The following is a 26,749-nucleotide window of genomic DNA, read 5'->3' on the forward strand; positions in this document are numbered from 1 at the left end:
TATTGTTTGTCTCCACTCCTAGAATGCAAAATTTGTATCACTGCATCCTTCTTAAAACAGTGTTGGATACATAACAAGAGAACAATAAATAAATATTAAAGGAATAGCAACCAAAGAAAGGGAGTGATAAGAATAGTAGTTTCCATGATACAAATGTTGGTTTTAGGATTCTCTTTAAAAACAAACATAGTTGATTTCCAGTCTTACCAACTTCATGATAACAATGCAGCTGGTGTAACTTAATATATGCAAATAAATATAAATACTTCTGGAAAAAGTCAAGAAGAAAATGTTCACAGGACAGGATGAGAATATACAGGTTTTGCTTATCACAGAGAGTAGTAAGAAAAGTAATGGAAATTGAGTCCAATGAGAGTAATAAAAGGGTAATGATAGTAGAGAATTGGTTTCTAGTGGTGGCTGAGGTATAATAGGATTAGTCCAGAAAGCCTCCTTATGGAACATGGACACTTGGTTCTATGCTTTGGTGTGCCACTCATCAGGCATCTTCTTACTCAGACAGCCCCCCAAGGAATGACTGAAATTAGGGCATTGGTGATCATCAACTAAAGGGTATCTAAATCTTTCTATGAGGTATATGAGACTGCTATATTGACTATATGGTGATCAGTTTTCTCCTATATTAAAATGAAATGCTCTAACCTGAGAAAAACAGGTTACATGAAGAACTAAAATACTTATTTTTTAGTTTTCTGGATTAAATATATGTTGCCAAAGTACAAAACCATATAACAGCAAATTACAAATTTAATTATCACAAAACGACCAGCCCCTAAAATATCACCTTTTCAATATATGTTAGGTAGCCAGCAGTTCACCATTGCCATGAAAAATGGTATATCAAAGGTATTTAACATTTTGTAATTTATACTCCACATCCAGGTGACAATGACAAATTGCTCAAGTTCCCTCCTTGTTTTTGCATCATCACTACATGTTTGAAAAATCGATATATCACTTGCGGCCAAGGATTACAAATGCAGCCCACATCCTTTCACTTTCTTTTTTCTTTCCCCATCTATCATAGCATTTCCCTCTCATCATTGCTTACCTATTCTTTCCTCTCCATCTCTACTTATTCTCTCCCTGAGACCATATTTCATCTTCTTCATGACCATTCCAATCTCTTACCTCACACTCAACAAAAACAATTCTTTACCCATCTTTATAATAGGTCAAGCTCCTAGCCATGAGGAGGTCACAGGGCCTGATTGGCACACACTGGGGTGAATGGAAAACCATCCTGGGAATCTAGGGTTTGGTAAGGAGCAAGATATCAGGGAAGAGGCATATGAGAAAGAAGATCATGGACAGGGTCTGAGCAGCACTGGACTGCAGGGTCACACAGAGGGGTCATTATCATCCTGAGGCAAAAAAACACACCAGAAATAAAGAACAAGGTTGGTGATGTCTTTCATCTTTTTATGATTGTTTCTCCCTTCTATTACAAAATATGCACTGGCCATTCATAGGATATAATAAGATAATAGATACCACTTTCCCTTTTCTCTCACAAATTCCCTTATAATCCCTGATAATTTTACTTGTTTTCAGAATGTTAGAGCCAGATAGGTAAAACAAAATTTCAGTTTGGCCACAGACTCAAAGCAAAAAATAGGACTCCTTGAAGTTCATTCGAAATAAATATAGCTTTATTTTTGCTACTATAGCAACTATAAAATCGAAATATTTATTGACATATGCAGAAAACAATATAACATTTTATTAATACGCAATTGAGATGTTATTTGCCTTTTTACATTTACTTATTAATGGGTCATTCATCATTTTAGAACATTTACATGATAGAGTAGTAATTAAAACAAAAAGAGAAATTGAATGCATCCTTTAGCTATAATAAAGGCTAATGTTTATTATGTGCTAGGTTTTCTGTTAGGCACTTGACATTTATCAATTCATTTAATCCTCACAAAACAATGTAGTGTTGGAATTATCCTCATTTTACAGATGGGGAAATGGAGGGCGATTCAGAGAAATGGAGCATATTGTTAACAAGTGATAAAGTCAGAATTGGTACCCAGACTACCAAAGAACTCACATTTGCCAAAAAGCAAAGGTGCTTTTTACACTATTCCAGCATATCTCCCTACAATGACACCAAAGGAAACCAGAATTCAACAAACATAGCCTGAGGGCCTGCTGCATGCAATGCACACAGCAGAATGTGTTGGAGATCATAAACATTTGTCAGAAACAAATGTTATCATCTAAAAGAAGAGATAAAACATGTATATAAACAGCTACAATAAAAGGCAGAAAGCCACAGTTATCAAGAATAAATTCTTTGCATGTTAAGAGAAAGGGGGTTATTTCTGGTGGAGAGCATTAAATAAAACTTTAGGAAGGAAATAGCATTTGAGTTGGACCTTAAAGTTTATAAAATTAATAGTTTTGCACCAACTACTTGCTCACTGACATTTGGAAGAAGTACCCATCTCACATTCCACAAAGAATGTATAGTCATGCATCATTTAAGGATGGGGATACATTTTGAGAAATGTGTCATTAGGTGATTTCATCATTGTATGAGCATCACTGAGTACACTTACACAAACCGAAATGGTACAGCCTACTACATACCTAGGCTATATGGTACAACCTATTGCTCCGAGGTTACAAACCTGCACAGAATGTTACTATACTGAATACTGTAGACAATTGTCTACAGTGTTAACCATTTGTATATCTAAACATGTCTAAACATGGGAAAGGTGCAGTAAAAATACATCATAATCTTATGAGCCCATCATCATATACACAGCACTTCACTGACTGAAATGTCATTATACAGTTCCTGACCACATCTCATTTAGAAATTAGTTTCTAAAAATCCACAGTGGTTCTATACCAACCTTAATCTGGTTTCTTTTTCTCAGAAATGTGTTTAAGTTAAACATCTAAAAAAAATCTCTGTGGAATTTTGAGCTTTGAGCTTAAAAGTTTGAAAACTTGCACTCTGGATTGTGGTTACATGTGAAAAATACTTTTTAAATTACTGTCCACAGCATTGTTGCCTTTTTTCTAAGCTTTTGTTTTTCTGTACAGGATAAAACATTTTATCACCTGAAAATATTTCCAAATAGACCCTTATTGCCCTAATCTTTTTTGTGTTGCTATTAATATAACAGAACACTTAAGACTGGGTAATCTATTCAAAAATTAGAGACTTATTTGGCTCACAGTTGTGGAGGATGGAACATCCAAAGTCAAGGGGTCCACATCTTGTGAGGGCCTTCTTGCTGTGTTATCCCATGGTGGAAAGCATCACATGGTGAGACAGCAAGAGCAGAGGGAGCCAAACTTACATTTTATCAGGAACCCATTCCTGCAATAATAGCATTAATGCATTCATGAGGGCAGAGCCCTGGTAACCTAATCACCTCTTAATGGTTCTACCTCTTAATACTTAATAGGTAGGACATTCAAATCATAGTACATATTGATGTGGATCTTATTATCAGTATTAGGATTCTAATTTATTTATTTTGTACACCTGATGTCAGCAAACTTCAACAAAAATCCATCCTACCACTTGTTTTTATGAGATCTTATTGAAACACAGCTATGTCCATTCATTTTCATATTATCTATGGCTCATGCTACAATAGCAGAACTAAGCAATGTGACAGAGGCCATACAGCACTCGAAACCCAAAATATTTACCATCTAACCTTTTACAGAGTTGCAGACCTTTGCCACAGACCATTCATTTACTCAACAAGAATTTATTAAGAGCTTATAAGGGTAGCTGGCTGGTAGGTAGCTAACACAGGTTGTTGGCTGAAAAACTGCAGCCTCATTAAACTGTAGCAGGACAAGCCGCAGACAAAACTCCTCAGACATCGAGTTAAAGAAGGAAGAGGTTTATTTGGCCGGGAGCATCGACAGGACTCCTGTCTCAAGAGCCGAGCTTGTCAGGTGCTCAACTTCTGTCCCTTTCAAGGGCTCACATCTCTAAGGGGGTCCCCATGAGAGGGTCGTGATCAATTGACCAAGCAGGGGTACGTGACAGGCGCTGCAAGCACTAATGGTCAGAGTGAAACAGAACAGAATGGGAGGTTTCACAATGTCTTTCCATACAATGTCTGGAATCTATAGATAACATCAGTTGCTAGGTCAGGGGTCGAATTTTAACTACCAGGCTTAGGTCAGGCAGGCCCAGGCCTGGTTTCAAGTCTGGTTCCTAGGTGCCGGGCTACCTGCCTTTAGTTTCGCTTCTCTTTCCTTTTCTGAGTATAAAATAATATGAGAGGGTCTCTCTCGTCCCTCAAAACTAAGTTAGAAGTTAATTCATACTGAATTGTATTCTTCAATATAATTGATCATCACATATGAGAAAAAAATTTGAACAACTTTTCCTGTGGAAAAAATGTACTAAGTGACTTGGAATATAATACTACTAGGAGGTATTCTACTAGTACTACTAACACTACTGGGTAACACTTATTGAGCATTTGCTGCAAGCTCAACACTATTATAAACACTTAATATAAATAGTATATGCCATTATTCCTCACTACACCTCTAGGATGTAAGTGCTGTTACTATCCTCACTTTACAAATGGTGAAATTAAGACTCAAACCAATTAATTTCTGAGGTCACACAGCTTATATTTGTTAAAGCTGGGACTGTATAGAAGATGCTTTCATTCCTGGAGATATTAAAATAAGAGAGTGGATAACTTATTAAAAAGGCAAAATGGTATACCTTTTTAAGGGGAGCAAAATATAAATAACTATCATTTATTGAGAGCCTCATATGGTTCTGGCATTATGCTATATGCTTTAAAAACATTCTCTAATTTTTATACCAATCCTTCACGGTAGGTATAAGTTCCCTCTTTTACAGGCAATGAAAAAATAATAGGTTATATCACTGACAAAAGGTACATACGTTGTAAGTTGCAAAACTAAGGTTAAAATTTAGATCTACCTGTCTTGTTCTATAATACATGCTAAATTCCATTTTTTAAAAAATCCTAGGTGTATTTTTCTAATTCATGAAACTGAACTGTACCTACAAATGAAAGCAACAGATGTTCAGCAGCTGAACAATGAAATATCAGATAGGACAAGAAATGAAAATATAACCTACACAACTAAAATAGCAGAGAAAAATACAGAAATATGAAGCATACTTTTATATGTAAATACAGAATTTGTTCCTAATGGTAGCTAGGATTCCAATCAGAATAAGCTACAATAGAAATTGCTGAAGACACTAAAATAATTTGAAACCTCATTAATCCATTCTCTAATAAAAGCATTGATGCATTCACACTTATCAGATATCTCTGTTGTAATCAGTTATCCCTGTTTCCATGGGAGAAGGGGACTGGTCAACCCATTTCCATATTTTTGCTGAAGAAACATCTAAAGATGTGAACAATACCCTTCTCTTAGATATGATTGAATAATAAAGAAAAAGAAAAAGAAGGGACTCTGGGCTTTAGGACCAAAGAGACCTGAGGTGAAATATTCACCTCTGCTACTTTATAACTGTGTCACCACAACAAGCTAATTGACTTCTCTGCAACTGAGTTTTCTCACTTAAAAGGATGTTTATGAGAGATGCTGTAGAACAGCATCAGGCATGCCCTCTTAAAACACATCTAAGGGAATTATTATTCTTTCAGTTGTAATCACTTTTCTCAAGGAAGATCTTTAAGAGAAAATATTTTCTCACTTATTCCCTTTCCCAGTGGGGAGTAACAGGAGCCAGACTCACTGTGTGATGCCCTGCGTTGCCTTGGGACTCTACAGCATGTCCTTACCAGCAAAAAGGCTCTCACCAGCTCTGGCCCCTTGACCTTTGATACGGTTTGGCTGTGCCTCCACCCAAATCTCATCTTGAATTGTAGCTCCCATAATTCCCATGTGTCATGGGAGGGACCCACTGGGAGGTAATTGAATCATGGGAGCTGGTCTTTCCCATGCTGTTCTCATGATAGTGAATAAGTCTCAAGAGATCTGATGGTTTTATAAAGGGGAGTTCCCCTGTACATGCTCTTTTGCCTCATGTCTCACGTAAGACATGACTTTGCTCCTCATTCGCCCTTCACCTTGATTGTGAAGCCTCCCCAGCCATGTGGAACTGTGAGTCAATTAAACCTCTTTCCTTTATAAATTACCCAGTCTCGGGTATGTCTTTATTAGCAGCACGAGAACAGACTTATCCAACCTTGGACTTCTCAGCCTCCAGAACCATAAAATACAAATTTATTTTCTTCATAAGTTCCCCAGTTTCAGGTATTCTGTTATAGGTAACAGAAAATGAACTAATACAGAAAATTGTTCCTGAGAAGTGGAGTGTTGCTGATAATGAATAACTAAAATTGTGGAAGCAGCTTTGGAACTAGGTAACGGGCAGAAGCTGGAAGAATTTGGAGGAGCAGGCTAGAAAAAGCCTAGATTCTGGTGAGGGCTTAGAAGACAAGACAACTAGGGAAAGTTTGGAACTCCTTAGAGATTGGTTAAGTACTCATGACCAGAGTGCTGATAGAAATATGCACAGTAAAGGCCATTTTGATGAAGTTTCAAATGTAACCGAGGAACAAGGGATTGGAAACCAGAGCAAAGGTCATTCTTGTCATAAATGGGCAAAGAACTTGGCTGAACTATGTTCATGCTGAGGGCTTTGGGGAAGGCAGAACTCAACAGTGATGAACTAGAGTATGTGGCAGAAGAAATTTCTAAGCAAAACATAAAAGGAGCTGCATGGTTACTTTTGGCTGCTTACACTGAGAATTGAAAGCAAATAATAATTTAAAGAAAGAATGTATAATCAAGAGAGAAGGAAAATGGAAAGATTTGGAAAACGCTCAGCCTAACCATACAAAGAATGAAAAAATGTGTTCAGGAGAGGAAACCAAGAGTGTAGCCCAGTGACCACTTGCAAAAGAGATTACTACACACAGAAGGGAGCCAGGGGCTATTCCTCAAGAAAATGAAAGAAAGACCCTGAAGGCATTTCAGAAATCTTCAAGGCTCTCCCATCACAGGCTCAAAGGCTGAGGAGAGTAGAGTGGTTTCACGGAACAGGCCTGGGGTGCATTCCACAGGCTCATTGCCCAGGGCCAACTTGTGACTTTGCTCCCCACACCCCTGCTCGGTGCTCCATGGATGCCCCAGGCATGGCTCAAGTGGCCCCAGGTGCAGATCATGTCACAGTTCCTGATGGTGTAAGTCATAAACTGTAGCAACATCCATATAATGCTAATTCTGTAGGCTTGCAGAAAACAAGAGCTGTGGAGGCTTGGCAGCCTCCACCTAGATTTCAAAGAATGTCATCAAAAGCCTGGGGGCTCAGGCAGAGACTTGTTACAGGAAAGGAGTGAGCACAGAGAGCCCCCACTAGAGCAAGAAAAAGGGGAAATGTGGGGTCGGAGCTGCTGCAGAGAATCCCCGCTGCATAGGGCAGTGCCTAATGGAGCCATAGGAGCAAAACCACCACCAAAATGCCAGAACTAAATAGCTGCCAGCATACAATCCCAGTCAGGGAGAGCTGAAGCATGGCTAAGTCCAGGAGGGCTTTTCAAGGCCTTGGGGACTTAACACTCACATCGGTTTTTGCAGAATGCTAGTCATGGAGTTAGAGGAGATTATTCCTCACCCTTAAGAGTTAATGTCCGCCCTCTTGGGTTTCAGACTTTTTTGGAGCCTGTTACTCCTTTCTTTTGGCCTGTGTCTTCCTTTTCTAATGGAAATGTCTACCATATGCCTGTATAACACCACTGTATCTTGCATGTAGATAGCTTATTCTGATATCATAAGACTATGAATTTTGGACATTTGGGTTGGTACTGGAACAAGTTAAGAATTTGGGGCTACGATGTGGAAGAAATGGATTTTTATGTGAGAAGGACATGAGTTTTGGAGGGCCAGAAGCAAAATACTATGGTTTGAATATTTTCCCATTTCAAAACTCGTGTTGAAATTTAATCTCCAATGTGGCAGTATTGAGAGAAGAGGCATTTAAGAGGTGTTGGATCATGAGAGCAGAGCCCTCATGAATGGATTAATACATTCATCAATTAATAGATGAATTAGTTAATGGATTAATGGGCTATCATGGGAGTGGGACTGATGGCTTTATAAGAAGAGGAAGAGAGACCTGAGAGAGCACATTTAGCCCCCTCACCATGTGATGCCCTGCACCACCTTAGGTCTCTACAGAGTTCTCGGAAGGCTCTCGCCAGATGCAGCCCCTTGACCTTGGACTTCTCAGCCTCAGAATGATAAAATATATATTACTTTTCTTTACAAATTACCCAGTTTCAAGTATTCTGATATAAGCAACAGAAAATAGGCTAATATATCTACTTAACAGCATAAAAAGAGACTTGGAAACAGAAATTTATACCATGTCCCTGAATAAAATATTAAATGTTGTAAAATGCTAATTTTATCCTAAATAATCTCTAAATTTGCTATTCTTCCAATCAAAATCTCAACAGGTAAAATTTAGAACTGTAAAACTCTTAGAAGAAAACAGAAAAGATTCATGACATCGGATTTGGCAATGATTGCTGGGTTATAATAACACTAAAAGCACAGGCAACAAAAGTAAAAATTAGATAAATTGGACTACATCAATCTTTAAAACTTCTGTGCATCAAGGTGACACATCAACAGAGTAAAAAGGCAATCTATGAAATTGGAGAAAATACTTTTAAATCACATATATAGAATGATTAATAGCCAGAATATATAAGAAACTCCTACAACTCAACAAAATAACTCAGTTAAAAAAGACTTGAAGAGACACTTTTCCAGAGAAGATATACAAATGGTCAACAAGCACATGAAAATATGCCCAACATCACTAATCATTAGGGAAATGCAAATCAAAATCACAATGAGATGTTACTTCACAACCATCAAGATGGCTACTATCAAAAAAGCTAATTAAGTGTTGGCTATGATGTGAAGAAATTGGAATCCTTGTGTATCATTGGTGCAAATTTAAAATGATGCAGCCACTGTGGAAAACAGCATTGCAGTTCCTCTTAAAATTAGAAATAGAATTACCATAAAATCCAGAAATATTACTGCATGGTGTGCATCCAAAAGAATTAAAAGCAGAATCAAAGAGATATTTCCAAATCCATATTATAGAAGCATTTTTCACAACAGCCAAAAGGTGGAGGCAACGTAAGTGTCCATTGACAAATGAATGGATCAACAAAATATGGTAATACACACATGGAATATTATTCAGCCTTAAAAAGAAAAATCATGTCATATGCTACAACATAGATGAATCTTGAGAACATTATGCTAAGTGAAATAAGCCAGTCACAAAAAGATAAATATTGTATGATTCCACTTATTTGAGGTACCTAGAGTAGTCAAATTCACAGAAATAACAAGTAGAATGGTGGTTGCCATTGAGAGATAGGGGGAGGAATAAATAGAAAGTTTTGTTTAATGGGTACAGAGTTTCAGATTTCCATAATAAAAAAGCTTTGAGATTGATTAGATAATAACATGAATACACTTATCACTATTGAACTGTAGACTTTAAAAATGGTTAATATGGAAAATTCTATGTTATGTGTATCTTCACAATTTTTTAAAGTTCAATAGGGTAATTATGCAAATGTAACATTTAAAATCAATAGAGGAAGATGGATTATTCAATAAATGATGCTAGGACAACTGATCATTAATTTGGGGGTAGGAAGGAACCATAGATAAATTATAAATCTGAAAATAAATAAAATTATATGAAGAAAATAAGGTAAAATATTTTATAATTGTGGGGCTGGTCAAAGTCAGACTAAGCAAGATACAAAATCCAGAAGCCTTAAGTAAATACACAGATAGAACACTTCATAAAAATTAAAACTTTTACACCATAAAAAAAATAAATACCAAGAAACAGGCTGGAAAAATACTTTTAAAATATTTTTAACAGACGAAGTCTGTTAAATATATTTGGTCTAGAATATACAGTCTAGAATATAGAATTCTGTTTGGTCTAGAATATACAGTCAATTCTTGCTTTCACAGTAATTTTATTCAATAAAGCCACCATGAACACCAAATAAGTAAATACTAAATCATTGCTCCTAAGAGAATGAAGGTTTAGATTCCTGGAGCCTCTGGTCACAATATTTTTATCAACTGATCAATATAAAATCTTGTTTTGAATATGCTTCTGTTTAAAGACAACTTATTTAACATATGTTTTTGATTTATTAACATTGAACTCACAGCCATGAGTTCCACACTATAACTCATGTCTCAGTGAAGTTTATCTGACACACAGATTTTCTCCATAAGGTACATCACTAGTGTTTCCTATGCCTCTAGAAACACTAGAAAGTACTTCAGCACTACACTGGAGGCCATTTTAAACAGTGAAATGCCCAAGGAAAACCATAAAAATTTAAAAAAAAAAAAAAAGTGGCATTAAATATAATATGAAAAGGACACTTGTTTCTTGTTTACAATATGGGAACTGAAACAAGAAGGCAGAGTGTTGTCTTGTTCAACCTCAACTGGGACTCGACTGGGAACATGTGCAATTTTTCACTGCTCTGTGCATGTCCATGAATGAGAAGAACCATGAAAATAACCATTTATGATCACAAATTTTAGCAAATAAGTGAATTTTCAAATATGGCATCCACTAGTAATAAGATTTAATGTTTTAAAATACACTTCAAAATCAATTATTTGAAAAATATAAGAAGTAAAAGTAATTTGATTCACATGAGAAAAAAATACAATTGTCTCAAACATCTAAAGGGAAACAAAAGTTCTCTCTCACTAATATTCAGGAAAATCTGACTTCAGTCAACAGTGATGATGATGGCTGGGCATGGTGGCTCACATCTGTAATCCCAGCACTTTGGGAGGCCGAGGCGGGTGGATAGTTTGAGGTCAGGGGTTCAAGATCAGCCTGACCAACATAGTGAAACTCTGTCTCTACTAAAAATACAAAAAAGAAAATTAGCTGGGCATGTTGGTGCATGCCTGCAGTCCTAGCTACTTGGGAGGCTGAGGCAGGAGAATCGCTTTAACCTGGGAGGTGGAGTTTGCTGAGATCGTGCCACTGCACTCCAGCTTGGGCAGCCAAGTGAGACTCCATCTCAAAAAAATAGTAATAATAATAATTGATACCTCTGATATGGTTTGGCTGTGTCCCTACCCAAATCTCATATTGGATTGTAGCTCCCATAATCCCCATGTGTGATGGTTAATACTGAATGACAACTTGATTGGATTGAAGGATGCAAAGTGTTGCTCCTGGGTGTGTATGTGAGGGTGTTGCCAAAGGAGATTAACACTGGAGTCAGTGAGCTGGGAAAGGCAGACCCACGCTTAATCTGGGTAGGCACAATCTAATCAGCTGCCAGTGTGGCTAGGATAAAAGCAGATAGAAGAACGTGAAAAGAATACACTGGCTTAGCCTCCCAGCCTACATTTTTCTTTCATGCTGGATGCTTCCCGCCCTCAAACATCAGACTTCAAGTTCTTCAGCTTTGGGACTCAGAGTGGATTCCTTGCTCCTCAGCTTGCAGATGGCCTATTGTGGGACCTTGTGATCAAGTGAGTGTAACACTCCTTAATAAGCTCCCCTTTCTATAAATATATATATATTTATAGATATATGTATATATTTATAGATATATGTGTAGATATATATCTATACATATATGTATAGATATGTATATACATATATCTATAAATGTATATATATTTATATATATGAATGAGAAGAACCATGATAACAACCATTTATGATCACAAATTTTAGCAAATAAGTGAATTTCCAAATATGGCATACACTAGTAATAAGATTTAATGTTTTAAAATATACTTCAAAATCAATTACTTAAAAAATATGAGAAGTAAAAATAATTTGATTCACATGAGAAAAAAATACAATTACCTCAAACATCTAAATATATATATACACACACACACACACAGAGAGAGAGAGAAAGAGAGATCCTGTTGGTTCTGTCCCTCTAGAGAACCCTAATACACCATGTGTCATGGGAGGGACCTGGTGGGAGGTAATTAAATCTTGGGGGTGATTACCCCCATCCTGCTTTTCTCATGACAGTTAGTGAGTTCTCATGAGATCTGATGGTTTATAAGGGTATTTTTCCCCCTTTGCATGGTACTTCTTTCTCCTGCTGCCATGTGAAGAAAGACATTATTTGTTTCCCCTTCTGCCATGAACTAATATAGTAAATTGGTACTGCAGAGAGTAGGGGACTGCTATGAAGATACGTGAAAATGTGAAAGTGACTTTGGAACTGGGTAACAGGCAGAGGTTGGAACAGTTTGGAGGACTCAGAAGAAGACAGGAAAATGTGGGAAAGTTTGGAACTTCCTAGAGACTTGGAGGGCTCAGAAGACAGGAAGATATGGGAAAGTTTGGAGCTTCCTAGAGACTTGTTGAATGGCTTTGGCCAAAATGTTGATAGTGATATGGACAATGAAGTCCAGGCTGAAGTGTTCTCAGATGGAGATGAGGAACTTTTTGGGAACCGGAATAAAGGTGATTCTTGCTATGCTTTAGCAAAGAGATTGGTAGCATTTTGCTCCTGCCCTAGAGATCTGTGGAACTTTGAATGTCAGAGAGATGATTTAGGGCATCTAGTGGAAGAAATTTCTAAGCAGTAAAGCATTCAAGAGGAAGGAGAGCATAAAAGTTTGGAAAATTTGCAGCCTGACAATGTGGTAGAAGAGAAAAACCCATTTTCTGGGGAGAAATTCAAGTGACTGCAGAACTTTGCATAAGTAATGAGGAACCAAATGTTAATCACCAAGACAACGGGGAAAATGTCTTCAGGGCATGTCAGAGACATTCACAGCGGCTCCTCCAATCACAGGTCCTGAGGCCTAGGAGGGAAAATACAGTTTCCTGAGCTGGGTCCAGGGTCCCTCTGCTGTATGCTGCCTCACAACTTGGCACCCTGCATCCCAGCCACTCCAGCCCTGGCTAAAAGGTGTCAAGGTACAGCTTGGACCATGTCTTCAGAGGGTGCAAGCCCCAAGCCTTGGTAGCTTCCATGTGGTGTTGGTCCTGCAGGTCCAACAGAAGACAAGAATTGAGGTTTGGGAACCTTCGCCTAGATTCCAGAGGATGTGTGGAAAATGCCTGGATGTCCAGGCAGAAGTTTGCTGCAGGGGTAGAGTCCTCATGGAGAACCTCTGATAGGGCAGTGTGAAAGGGAAATGTGGGGTTGGAGCTCCCAAACAGAGTCACCACTGGGACACTACCTAGTAGAGATTGTTTTAGAACTTTAAGGTTTAATGACTACCCTATTGTATTTCAGACTTGCATGGGGCCTGTAGCCCCTTTGTTTTGGACAATGTCTCCCTTTTGAAACCAGGTGTATTTACCCAGTATCTGTATCCCCATTGTATATAGGAAGTAACTAACTTGCTTTTGATTTTACAGGCTCATAAGCAGAAGAAACTTGCCTTATCTCAGGTAACACTTTGGACTATGGACTTTTGAGTAAATCCTGAAATGAGTTAAGACTTTGGGGGAATGCTGGGAAGGCAAAATTGACTTGAAATGTGAGAACATGAGATTTGGGAGGTACCAGGGATGGAATGATATGGTTTGCTTGTGTCCCCACCAAAATCTCATCATGGATTTTAGTTCCCACAATCCCCACATGTCATGGGAGGGACCCAGCTGGAGACAATTGGATCATGGTGGCAGTTACCCCCATCCTGCTGTTCTCATAATAGTGAATAAGTTCTCACAAGATCTGATGGTTTTAAAGGGAGCATTTCCCCCTTTGCTCGGCACTTCTTTCTCCCGCCACCATATGAAGGATGTGTTTGCTTCCCTTCAATTATGACTGAAAGTTTCCTGAGGCCTCCCCAGCCCAGCGGAACTGTGAGTCAATTGAACCTCTTTCCTTTATAAATTATCCAGTCTCGGGCAGTTCTTAATAGCAGAGTGAGAACTTACTAGAACAACCTCTTAACAAAAATGGTCAGATAGGCCGGGCATGGTGGCTCACATCTGTAATCCCAGCACTTTGGTAAGCTAAGGTGGGCAGACCACCTAAGGTCAGCAGTTCAAGACCATCCTGGCCAACACAGTGAAACCCCGTCTCTACTGAAAATACAAAAATTAGCTAGGAGTGGTGGTGAGTACCTGTCATCCCAGCTACTCAGGAGGCCAAAGCAGGAGAATCACTTGAACCCAGGAGGCAGAGGTTGCAGCGAGCCAAGATTGTGCCACTGCACTCCAGCCTGGGCGACAGAGCAAAACTCCATCTCAAAATAAAAAAATTAATTAATTAAAATAAGTCAGACAAAAACGATCATACAAACAATTAATTCCATACTGTCTTCAGCTGTCCCTACTTTATCCTCCCTGTAGAGCAACTGTGATGATTCAAGACAACTGAATCAAAAATACCTAAAATGATGTTGCTATGGTTTGAGTGTCTCCCCGCAAAACTCATGTTGAAATTTGACTGCTATTTTAATAATATTAAAAGAGGAGACTATTAAAAGATAATTAGACCATGAGGACTTTGCCTTCATGAATGGATAAATGTCATTACTAATGGAGTTGTTTGCTATGAAAGGATAAGTTCAACCATCTCTCATTCTCTTGCCCTCTCTTACCCTCTGCCTTGGGATGATGTAGGAAGAAAGCCCTCGCCAGATGCCAGCACCTTGATATCAGACTTTCCAGTCTCCAGAAATGTGAGAAGTAAATTTCTTTTCTTTATAAATTACCCAGTCTGTAGTATTCTGTTACAGCAGCACAAAATGGACTAAGACAGGTATGGATTGAAATGAAAAATGAATGAATGAATAGGTAGGTAGATGGATGGATGAATGGATCAATGGATAAATGGATCAATGGATAAATTGATTGAATGAGTAATGAATGGACAGATGCAAGCAATAACTTGGAAACTATTCTACAGAAACTCATGGGGTCATAATGAGTCATTATGACTTTTTACAACTTATGGCATTTATTTTTTCAGAATTTATAAAATCTTTATTAGAAAAATTAGATCTGCTTGTCATAAATAATTCAATGTTTAAGTATATAAAGCAGGAAGTTAAAGTCTCCCATGAATCTTAAGCCTTAGAAATAACCACTATAGCAGCATAATATACATACTTTCAGATTTTCTGAGCACATACAAATTAACATTGCATATATTAGAATGCACTTATTATATGAGGTTGGTTTATACTATACATACTGTTGTTTAACCTGCCAATCCTACCAAAACTGACAGAGTGATGTCTCTGGAGGCCACAGACAAAACAATAAAAAAATTGCATTTGTATAGTAAACAATTTATAGAGAATCTTGCATTTATATTGAAAGAGCTTCATAACAATCCTACAAACAAACGGGAACTAGCCTCTGCATTTTAAAGAAGAAAAAGCAGAGGGTGAGTTACTTGCCCAAGATTTTACGACCAACAAGTAACAATCAGGGCAATTACTTTAACTAAATTATAAGGTTTCTCAGAGCAGAAACCACACATAATTCCAATTTTGTATCATTTACAGTACCTGGCACAAAATTATAAATAGGTATGAGGAGGGTGTGATGTTTATATTGCTCACTGTTCTATGCCATACATATAACAAACGCTCAATAAACATCTGTGAAACAAATGGATGGAAAGATGTATAAAAGAATAGGAAATGGGAAGAGATTCTAAATGAACTAAGATGCTTATCAAACCATCATTTTTTTTTAATTTGGCCAATAAATAATAAATATGTTTAGCAGCTCACCCACTCTGTAAGCATAATACAACATGATAACCAATATCATTGATATCAATATCAAAATGATATCAATTGAATATACTCTAGATAAGAGTGACATAAGCAATTACTGATTTCCTCTTTAACAGTGAAATGCCATAGTAAAAAATATTGAACAGTAGACACTATACACCTTTATTGTTACTATGAGAAGTTATTCCCTGTTTATTTTCTAAAATTTTATATCAAATATTCACATGGAATTTGGCTCAAACACAATAGATATGGAAACTATAAAAGTATAAATAGTCCACAGGGACTATGGGAAAGTATAAATAGTCCATAGAATTATTGTGAAATATAAGCGAGACAGGGAATGTCAAGTGCTTATCACTGCACTTAGAATGTGGTAGGTACTCAATAAGTGTTAGATATGTTACTAACATCAGTATTAACGTCATCATTGTTAACATCATTATCATAAGGCTTTCCTAAAATGATTTAAAAATTGAGGCTTTCCAAAGGCAAAATTATAGTTCGTTTATTTTAAAAGTTATAAAAATAACTGCACAAAATGATAAAAATCTAGATCACAGAAATGCTTGAAGGAAAGTTGAAATGCATTTTTCTGTAAGTAAATGTATGTCCCATCTTCTGCCTAGATGCAGACAACAGGCATATTATCCTAGAATGAATATATGAGAGATGAAATGTCTACTGACCTAATTTCTGTAGCTATTGTATCCGTTTCTTATAGCCACCGTAACAAACCTCCACAAACTTAGTATTATAGCTTAAAATAACAAAATATATTTTCTGACAGTTATTTGGATCAAAAGTTTAAAAGACATTTCACAGGGCTAAAATTAAGGTGTTAGCAGGGCTGGTTACTTCTGGAGGCTCTAAAAGAGAATCTAGGCCCGGCATGGTGGCTCACGTCTGTAATTCCAGCACTTTGGTAGGCTGAGGCAGGTGAATCACCTGAGGTGAGGAGTTCAAGACAAGACAGGCCAACATGGTGAAACCCCATCTCTATTAAAAACATAAAAAATTAGATGGGCATGGTGGTGCAGGCCTGTAATCCCAACTACTCAGGAGGCTGAGGTAGGAGAATTGCTTGAATCCAGGAGGTGGAGGTTGCAGTGAGCCGAGATGGCATCACAGCACTCCAGCCTGGGTAACAGAGCAAGACAACATCTCAAATAAGTAAATATATAAATAAATAAAAATAGAATAGAATCTGTTCCCTGCCTTTTTCAACTTCAAGGGGCCACCTGCATTCCTTGGCTCATAGCCTCTTCCTCCACCTTCAAAGCTAGCATGTAACATCTTCAAATCTCTGCTTTCCTCATCATATCACACTATAAGTACCTTCATAATTACACTGGGCATGCATTGATAATCCAGGATAATCTCCCATAAAATCCTTTAGTTAACAATATATGTCCCTTTGGTCACATACAGAGACATACTCACAGGCTCTAGATATTAGAATTTGGACATTTGGGGAGGAGCATTATGCTGTCTTATCACAGTTCATCCTCTGGACACCAAATAATCACATTCTTCCACATGTAAAATCCATTCATGCCATCTCAACATCCCATAAATCTTAACCCATTACACAACATCAACTTAAAACTCAAAATCTCAAAAATTCAAAAGTCCCAAATCTCCTCATATAAATCAAGTATGAGTCAGACGCATCTGTGAATCTGTGAAACTGGAATAAAAAGTTATTTGCTCCTAAAATTCAATGATATGACAAGTGTAGGGGAACAGTTATAGATATCCCCAACCAAAGAGAGAGAAATGAAAAATAAAAAGTGAGTCAACAATCAGAAGCAATTCAGAATTGCAATTGGGTAAACTCCATTAGGTTTCAAGCCCTGGGAATAATGCTTTGTAGTTCTCAGCTCTACCCTCTCGGTCTTCAGCCCCACCCTCTGAGTCCTCCTTCCTATTCCATAAAGGTTAACTTATGTTTGCAAACTCGGTAGTTTCATAAGCCTATTTCCTGCCTGCAGAATTTCAGGAATCCAACAGCCTTCTTCCATTTTGTCTTCTGTCCCTTTAAGTCCAAGCTACCAAAGTCTCTGCTAATAAACCATTCGTGAAAACACACTGTGGGTCTCCCAGGTATGTCACAAGAACTTCCTGGATAATCCCAACTCTGAATCTCATCTCAGCATAATTCATCTCATCATAATTCAGATTTGCTTAATCTCTTCAAAGAGCCCTCTGTGTGGTTGAATAATCTCAGTTTTTGATCCTCCTGAGGCACTAGAAACAAGTTATCTAGCCATGTTTTCAGCTTTCTCTCTAAGTACACTCCTTGACAGTGAATCTACACATTTCAGTGTTTTTGCAATCTGGATAGATTGAGAATGTTCCAACCATCAAGTCCTGGTTTCTTTTTGCTTAAACGTTCTTCCCGCAATTTATCTCTTTCCTCCTCTCACATTTCAGTATAGGTAACAAGAGGAAACCAGGCCACACCTCCAACACTTTATCTAGAAATCTACTCAGCCAAATATCCAAGCTCATTACCTACTAGATCTGCTTTGCACATAACCATAGAACATAATTCCTCTAGACTATCTGCTATTATATAGCAAGTATGTCCTTTCCTCCGGTTTTCAATAACATGTTTCTCATTTATTTCTGAGTCCTTACCAGAAGCAACTTTAACATTCATATGTTTATTAACATTCTCTCTACAATGATTTAGGTATTCTCTAAGATCGTACAAGTTCTCTCTACCATTTCCCCCACTTTCTTCTGAACCCTTACAGTAGTGACTTTAACATTCATGTTTGTATAAACATTATGTTTATGACAATTAGGTAACCTCTAAGACAATACAGGTTTTCTCTACTACATCACTTCTTTCTGGGCCCTTACTAGCAGAATCTTTAACATCCATATTTCTGTTCAAGGCAATCTAAGCTTTTTATATCACGCTCCTCAAAATTCTTCTAGCTTCTACCCAATGCCCAATTCCAAAGCCATTTCTGTATTTTTATGCATCTGTTACAGTAGCACTCCACTTTCAGGTACCAAAATGTGGAATAGTTTCCTAGGGCTACCATTACAAATTACCATAAACTTAGTTGCTTATAACAACACAAATTTATTCTCTCGTAGTTCTCAAGGTCAAAGTCTAAAATGATTCTCTCTGGGCTAAAGTTAAGGTGTTGTAGGGCTATCTCCTTCTGGAGGCTCAAGGGGAAAATTCACTTCCTGTTTTTTCAGCTTCCAGAGGCCTCTTGCATTCCTTTGGTCCATGGCTGCATCACTCTGACCTCTACTTCCACCATCACATATCTTCTGACTCTGACCCTCCTGCTTTTCTCTTACAAAAACCACTGTGATTACAACGGCTCCACCATGTAATCCAGATAACACCCACAATTCAAGATCCTAAACTGAAGCACATCTGCAAAGTTCCTCTGCCACATAAGGAAATATATTCACAGGTTGTGGAGATTAGAATGTAAATATCTTTCAGGGGAATTATTCTGTATACCACAGCCATGTTCATTATTAACTGATTTCTGTTTAAAATATTTGACCCATACTTTCAATTGCATAGTTATAAGTACTAACCCCACTGATTGCCTATCTTACTGAACTAATATCTTGCCATTTCCACATTTCAAATGTTGGTTCTTTTAAAAGTTTTGGGAAGAAAAAATTTAGAAAGAGAATAAAACTATATATTGAATTAAACAATTCCCAGAGCAGTTATATGAATAATATCTCAATTCATTATTACGGTTCAGAGTATTTCCAAAGTATGTAGTAGTTTTATTGTAGGGGGAGAGGGAAAAAGCTAAAGCCCTGTCATAAGACCATAACTATTCTGATGTTGAAAGATAGCTCAGGGGTCATCTCCATTTCAAGGCTGAGAAAAATAAGCCCCAGAGAGGTTAAATTATTAACCCAATGACACAAACTCCAATAGAGAGGAGACAGCATATAAATTTATTTTAATATCTAATGACTAACTATATAGAAATCTGATTTAACAGCAAACACATAGAAAGCTGCTGCATTTTCATTAAAGGAATTTCTTAATCTCAAGTTCAGGTAGTTTTTTATTTAGCTATCTGAACTTTCAGGTAGTTTTTTATTTAGCTATCTGAGCTTCTCAAGTCTTGAGGCAAATGCTAAAAAGGTGGTTTTCTAAACAGCTAGAGGAATTTCAGACAAACCCCATCAAATTCATTAAAATAGATATTTGCCAGAATGCTACATAGGATGGTTATCAAGCCAAATGAAAGAGGTTCCACTGTTGTCAGTCTACTGACTGGTGTGGAAAATCCAAACGTCTATAGGCTCTACAAGTAATGTAGTTTCTGGCTTCCTTGGAGACCAGTGCTCTAATGGAACCCTAAGACAAATATCTTGTCATATATGTGTATAGCATGAAAGAGCTTTTTTAAAAATCAGTAAAAAAAAAAAGCACTTAAGTTAAATTTTGCTGTGTCCAATACTACCTATCCAGTTGTCCCTTACGAAAAACACCAGAACCACTTGGATACTTTTAAAATGTTAATTTACTAAATACGTATTTGGTGGCTTGATTTTTGCCAATTACAAGATAAGTAACATAGACTTGAAGTGGAAGTTAAGATATAAAGACTTTAGGAAGGCCAGTAAAAAGTGCTATTGATATGTGAATAGGCATCTCAATAAATAAAAATACTCCAAGTATCCAAAATAATCACACATTTCAATAAGAAAGGCAGAAATTATGTTTGCATTGACTTATACAACTAAAGACTCAAGTGGGCTGGGCACGGCGGCTCACACCTGTAATCCCAGCACTTTGGGAGGCCGAGGTGGGCGAATCACGAGGTCAGGAGTTTAAGACCAGCCTGGGCAATATGGTAAAACCCAATATGGTAAAACCCTGTCTCTACTAAAAATACAAATTAGCCTGGCATGGTGGCGTGTGCCTGTAGTCCCAGTTACTCAGAAGGTTGAGGCAGGAGAATCACTTGAACCCAGGAGGCAGAGATTGCAGTGAGCCAAGATCTCGCCACTAACTCTAGTCTGGGTGGCAGAGTAAGACTCCATCTCAAAAAAAAAAAAAGACTCAACTATGGCTATGGCTGTGTGTGTGTATATGTGTGTGTGTGTGTGTGTGTGTATGTTCATATGGGTTATTATGTGGATTGTTTTCAATAAAGATATTATAATCTTATTAAATTGATAATATTTACAATACCTGGCAAAATTCTTTAGAGCTTTTTTTTTTCAATACAATCTGATGGTAAAGAATAGAGCATAAATGTGATGTTTAAGGCTCTTTTCACTCCATAGCCAGGGTACAAATGTCTAGGTAAAAGCTTAAAAATTGCATCAACAGTTTGAGGGTGAGTCAAAACATAAAATTTATCATGGCTGTAGAAACAGAAAAAAAAATTGCTAATAAAATAGCTTTTTACCTGGTAACAGAAATAAACTTCCCAATAAAAATAGAAATTATAAAGAAAATGAAAGTTACACCTAAGAACTTTAAACATTTCACTGAACATAATTCCATACCCACAAACACATACACATGGTCTTACATAAATTGAATCTCACCTATACTATGAGTTTGAAATCAGTTTTTCTCTTTTTCTTTAAGAAAAAAAAAAAAGGTTAGGGATATCTTTTCATGTCAATAAATAGGAAAACCACATAATCATTTTTAGGGCTGTAGACTGTCCCATCACAGAAGGCTCCATAATTTATTTAAGCAATCCCCTATTGTAAGACACTAATGCTGTTTACAATTTTTTACTCTACAATAAACATTGATAAACATCCTGTACTAACGTGTTTACCAATGTATTCAATTCTCTCTTTAAAATAAATGTCTACGACTAGAGGAGCTGGATAAAAGAGTTGACAGAGAATGTATATTAAAGTCTTGCTTCTCACAGAAAATTTACCTCTAATCTTTTTGAAAGCAAGTTGCCAGAATGCATTAAGGTCCCCAGATGGGTGGAGGGTCGGGGAGAGTGGTCTGCTGAGCTGTGGAGAGTGGTGGGGCTGAGGGTGGGGTGGAGAGGGTGGTGTCCCTGCCCTGAGGTAGGGGCTGTTGGGTGACAGAAATAAAGGGGTGTGTGATGGGGCAGGTCACAATGGGTAGAGGAGGATAAAAGTGGTCCTGCAGGGTGGTTTAGCAGCAGCGGATGGTTCAGGTTGGGAAGAAGAGCAGTGGGACTGCCAGTTCAGGTTGTGGAATCAAAGAGCAAAGGTTGTTGTGAAGTGGAATATCAGGCTCAAATGGAAGTCCCTCCCAAATGAGCACTGACATCTGTGTGCCTGGACATCCACGAGGGCTCCAACATCTGCGCTCCTGACAGCTCCATGCATTAAACAGGGCACGGTCTGGATCCAGGGGACCAACTGTCTCTGGCATTGAGCAGTTGGCAATCAATACCCCACCCTGTTCTGAGTCATTTGGGGACAAAAAAGAAAGCCTGTAGAACACAACTGCTGGCCCACCTGCCAGAGTGGCCAAGGAAACAGGATGCTCACTAAGGCATGTTAAGGAAGGTGTGGAGCAGCTGCTGGGAACTATCTTGATAAAAGAAAGACATGGAGGAGCAGTGTATGTTACCGTATTACACTGCCCAAAGCAGCCCCGCAATGGGCATGTTTAATACCTCCATGGGGAAGCTTCAGCGGCAACTGTACAAAGGCGAGTATACTATATTCAGGTATGCACCCATGTTTGAGAGCGACTTTATCCAGATCAGCAAAAGAGGAGAAGTGATGGATGTGCACAACCGTGCCCGAATGGTAACAGTGGGCATTGTTCGCACCAGCCCCTGCCTCACACTACCTGATGTCATGCTGCTGGCCCGACCAGCTGCTGTCTGTGACAACGCCAGGTGTGGTCCTGCCACCCAGAAAACAGATAGTCCGCCTGCAGAGATCTTAGAACTAACCAGACTGCTTCCCTTGATGTTTGTGAAAATAACCATCCACAACAGCATAAAAAAACAGCTCCACCTGAAGCTTGCCACTGGCCGCTCTTTTTATCTTCAGCTGTGTCCCCCCTCAGATGCAAGTGAAGACCTTTTTGTTCACTGGGAAAACCTTGTTTACATCCTGAGACCACCAGTGGAGGCTTACAGTGGTACCAAAGCTATCCTAGCTGGGAGCACATCAGACTCATCTGTGTTTGAGGAAGTGCAGAGAAGCCCAGTGGTGAGTCTTTGCAGAGACTAGATGGGGCCAGGATGCTTTTGGGGAGAGCAGGTAAAGGTCCTGTAGAGCCTTTGGTGTTGCAGGTCACCTGGGAAATGCATTGCATTTGGAAGGTCTGAAGGCCAAATGAGCTTCCATTTGGAGGCCATGGCACATTGAGGAGGTTCCTAGTGCTTCTCCAGTGTTCCCCAAACCTGAATTTCAGAGATTTCTTAGCTGTCAGCAACTTTTCATTTTATATTCACAGCTGTTCATTCTATATCCAATGTTGTAATGCTATCCAAAGCATCCTGACCAGTCTATTCTGAAACCCATACTATGACCTAGGTAGGCTGATATGTTGTAGGACATGTCTCCCTGTGATTGCCACTTATATACATTGGTGGCAACACAACATGCTTGTGTACATGTGCAATACTTTATTTTTGTTGTTTACCTATAGGAAGAGAAAGGAGATCTTGCTGGTCTCACTTTCTTTGCTTATTTGTTTTCTCCCTAGGGATATGCCATGAAGTTCTGTGAAGAGAAGGAGCAATTCAGAATCAGCAGACTTCACATGAATGCTGAAATGTTTGGGTCCACCTATTATGATTATACAATAGAGATATGAATCCAACATACCTCCCACATATACTACATTCAAGAGTTCACACATTCCTGCAGTCATAAAACCTATAGTGCCTGATAAAGGGGCAGGGTGGCAACAACAGTAGTGATGACAGTAAGCACCACCGCAGGTGCCATGGATGTGGCTGCAACCAAGTTTGCAGGCTCAGAAGAGAAACACAGCACTGGCAAAAGCAGCCTTCAAAGGTCCAGGAGGAAGTATAGCCAGCATGGCTATAGTGGGTGCTTCTATGTCTTAATCTTGTTATAGCAAGGGCTGCATAGACATTCTTGTCCTAAAAGAGTACTTCAAGTACATCAGTAAGTGCTACTGGCCTCTCCCTAGAGAGCAGCATGAATGTGGTGACTACAGGAGCAGAGAGAGACTGTCAATGCAACAGCCTTGTCAGTCTCTCTCTGCTCCTCAAAGACTGACTCTCTGCCACTCAGCATTGGGAGTCAGTATCTCAACTCTGCAGGATGAGGCCACATGAGTGAATGGGATGGAAGTCAGAGGGTCTCTACCTAGCTGGATTGACTCTGCAGTAATAACCTCAAAGTCTGGTACTACACATGGTGCAGAGGTGGACATCTCACCTAAGACTGTGGAGGGGAGCAACATGATTCACCATAATAAAATCCATCAACTCATATTATCTGCTCTAATAACATATGCTCTATTGACAGGAAGGGTAGCAATAAAACTAATAGCAATTTATGATCAGGCTCTGAAAACTATCTTTAACTTTCCCTTAACTTTACATTTTTTATTATAAAAGATAAATAGATGACATAAAATTAATAGATGACAGAATAAAATGTTGAAGATTACTCTCAAAGATATGATCCTACATCAGAAGAATTCTTCTAAAACTATTTTCCAAAATATAAAATGAGAACCCAGAAACACACAAACACTCTGTCTCCCTCTCTCTTTCTCTCTCTTGCTCCCGGTTTGAATCATAGCATTGCCACACATTAACTGTGACCTTTAGTAGACTGTTTCTTTAAATGGTCACCTTGAGATTATACATGTATAATATCTGGTACATAGTAGGCACTGTGTAAATGGTGGTGTTGAGAAACAAATTCTGAGTTTAATCATACTTTCCAGAAAGGGCTTAATTTTCCCAGTCTTTTCACTCTTGATTTCCTTTCTTAAATCTTAATTAACTGCTTTGCAATTGTCCCATAAAAGCTCTATTTACAGTAAATCTTCTTAGTATCTTCCCAAGAATTTTAATCCCCTGATATTATTTAGAATTCTAAATTTTCATGAATTTGTACAAACTTCAATCTAGTCACAACAGAAAGACAATTTCAAAGCACTCATCTTTTAGCTGATTCTCTCCAATTTTACTATTCTTGGAGACAGAAAAATAAAAGAACACCTAATATAGGATCAATTCATAATCTGGAAAAAACTGGAAATTAGATAATTTTAGAATTGTAAGATCCACATCCACGGGATTAGCCAATATTCTAATTTTGCAAGTAAAAAATCTGCTTTAGTCTAAAGTAATACCTCATATGGTTTGATAATCCAGAACCAGAATGTATAGGCAACCTGGCCCCCAATTAAGTCTATATTGTTTCTGTAATACTCATGTTTCTGATGAGCACTATGCTTTGAATATAAAAGATATTTGATACATGTTTGCTGGATCCAATCAAGGGCTATAAATGCGAAATATAATTTATTCCAATCCAACAAATCTGGGGATATAAAATTTTACATAGTACTGTACTAATGGTACAGATCCCAAAGGTTCCTATATATATTGTAAGGAAGCAGTTTACCAGTAGACCCTCACAGCGTTTATGGCTTAATGATTTTTAATGGTCTCCAAAAGTGCTTCAGACCTGAAAAAATGGCTTCAAAATATGAAAAACATTTCACAGGTTAGATGTTCTAGCTTTGTGAATTTCAAGGTTACATTACTGAGAAATCACATCTAATCATAAATCACTTTTCAGCAAATAATGTCAAATGAAAAACTTTTTAAAATAAAACAATTTTTGTTGTTCATGTGGTATGTAGTCCAGTATCATATGATACTGGAGACTCCCTAAGAGGCTTTAAAATGAACATATTGCCAACTCTTAACAGAGACCAACTTTATCTTTGTATTCAAGGACTGTCAGCATGCTTACCACATTGTAGTACCTTGATAATCACAGAAGGGATCATTGCTAAAAGCACTGTGCATTTTGTATCTCTTCTCTAAATCTTCAATCTGACTCAGTCTCTTTTTAAATTGTATATTCCTTTGGTAAATATTTCAATCTGCTTCTCATTACAAATCGTGATGCTTATTACCATCAATCAGATCCTGTTCCTAGGTAACAGTTTTCTTAAAATTCTAAAACAATACATATCCTGGTACCTCATCTCTTGTAATCAAAGTTTAAGAGATAATTTAGATGATACTTATAATAACAGAAAAATATTTAAAAATTACCATTTGTCAATGGTTGAGATGGTTGAATCCTAGATAATAAACTAAAAAACCAGATGAATTCAAAAATGTTGCAAATTGTGTACGTGTGTATGTGTATACACTATATATGTAAAAATATACTATATATACACACAGAAATATGCTATATATAGTATATTTTAATTGCAAAACTATAAAAATTCTTTAATATATTTTGCAATAAAACATATATAAACATGTTATATATACATAAAACATGTTTATATGTGTATATATATACACACATATGCACACACAAATATAAATGCTAAAGGATAGCCCTTAAACAATAATATTCAGAGACACACACACACATTCTTAAGAATTTATAGTGAGTGGCTGGGCGCAGTGGCTCACGACTATAATCCCAGCACTTTGGGAAGCCAAGGTGGGCAGATCACCTGAGGCCAGGAGTTTGAGACAAGATTGGCCAATATTGTGAAATGCCATCTCTACTAAAAATACAAAAATTAGCCAAGCATAGTGGCACACCCCTGTAATCCCAGCTACTCAGGAAGCTGAGGCAGGAGAATCGCTTGAACCAGGGAGGCAGAGGTTGCAGTGATCCAAGATCGTACCACCGCACGCCAGCCTGGGAAACAGAGCTAGACTCCGTCTGAAAAAAAAAGAAAAATTTATAGTGAGAGAAAGATCAGTAAAATAGTCTCATT

The 26,749-nt window shown here is 37.8% G+C and overlaps 2 protein-coding genes across 10 annotated transcripts in view; one reads left to right on the forward strand and one right to left on the reverse strand.

Moving 5' to 3' along the window:
- ANKS1B (ankyrin repeat and sterile alpha motif domain containing 1B) overlaps positions 1 to 26,749 on the reverse strand; it is a 1,295,786-nt gene that overhangs the window by 922,610 nt on the left and 346,427 nt on the right. The window lies entirely within an intron of this gene.
- GARIN6 (golgi associated RAB2 interactor family member 6) lies at positions 21,898 to 24,316 on the forward strand. Its single transcript, XM_050749353.1, has 2 exons — positions 21,898 to 22,992; positions 23,492 to 24,316. The coding sequence occupies exons 1-2, from the start codon at positions 22,378 to 22,380 to the stop codon at positions 23,600 to 23,602; spliced, it is 726 nt and encodes a 241-aa protein (XP_050605310.1). The 5' UTR covers positions 21,898 to 22,377; the 3' UTR covers positions 23,603 to 24,316.

This window comes from Macaca thibetana, chromosome 11, assembly GCF_024542745.1.
Source record: "Macaca thibetana thibetana isolate TM-01 chromosome 11, ASM2454274v1, whole genome shotgun sequence".
NCBI lineage: Eukaryota > Metazoa > Chordata > Mammalia > Primates > Cercopithecidae > Macaca > Macaca thibetana.

Bases quoted from the DNA above. Each gene is read 5' to 3' on its own strand.
- GARIN6 (XM_050749353.1), top strand. From the start codon at position 22,378: ATGGAGGAGCAGTGTATGTTACCGTATTACACTGCCCAAAGCAGCCCC. The intron at 22,993-23,491 runs GTGAGTCTTTGC...TTTTCTCCCTAG, and splicing joins AAGTGCAGAGAAGCCCAGTG to GGATATGCCATGAAGTTCTG.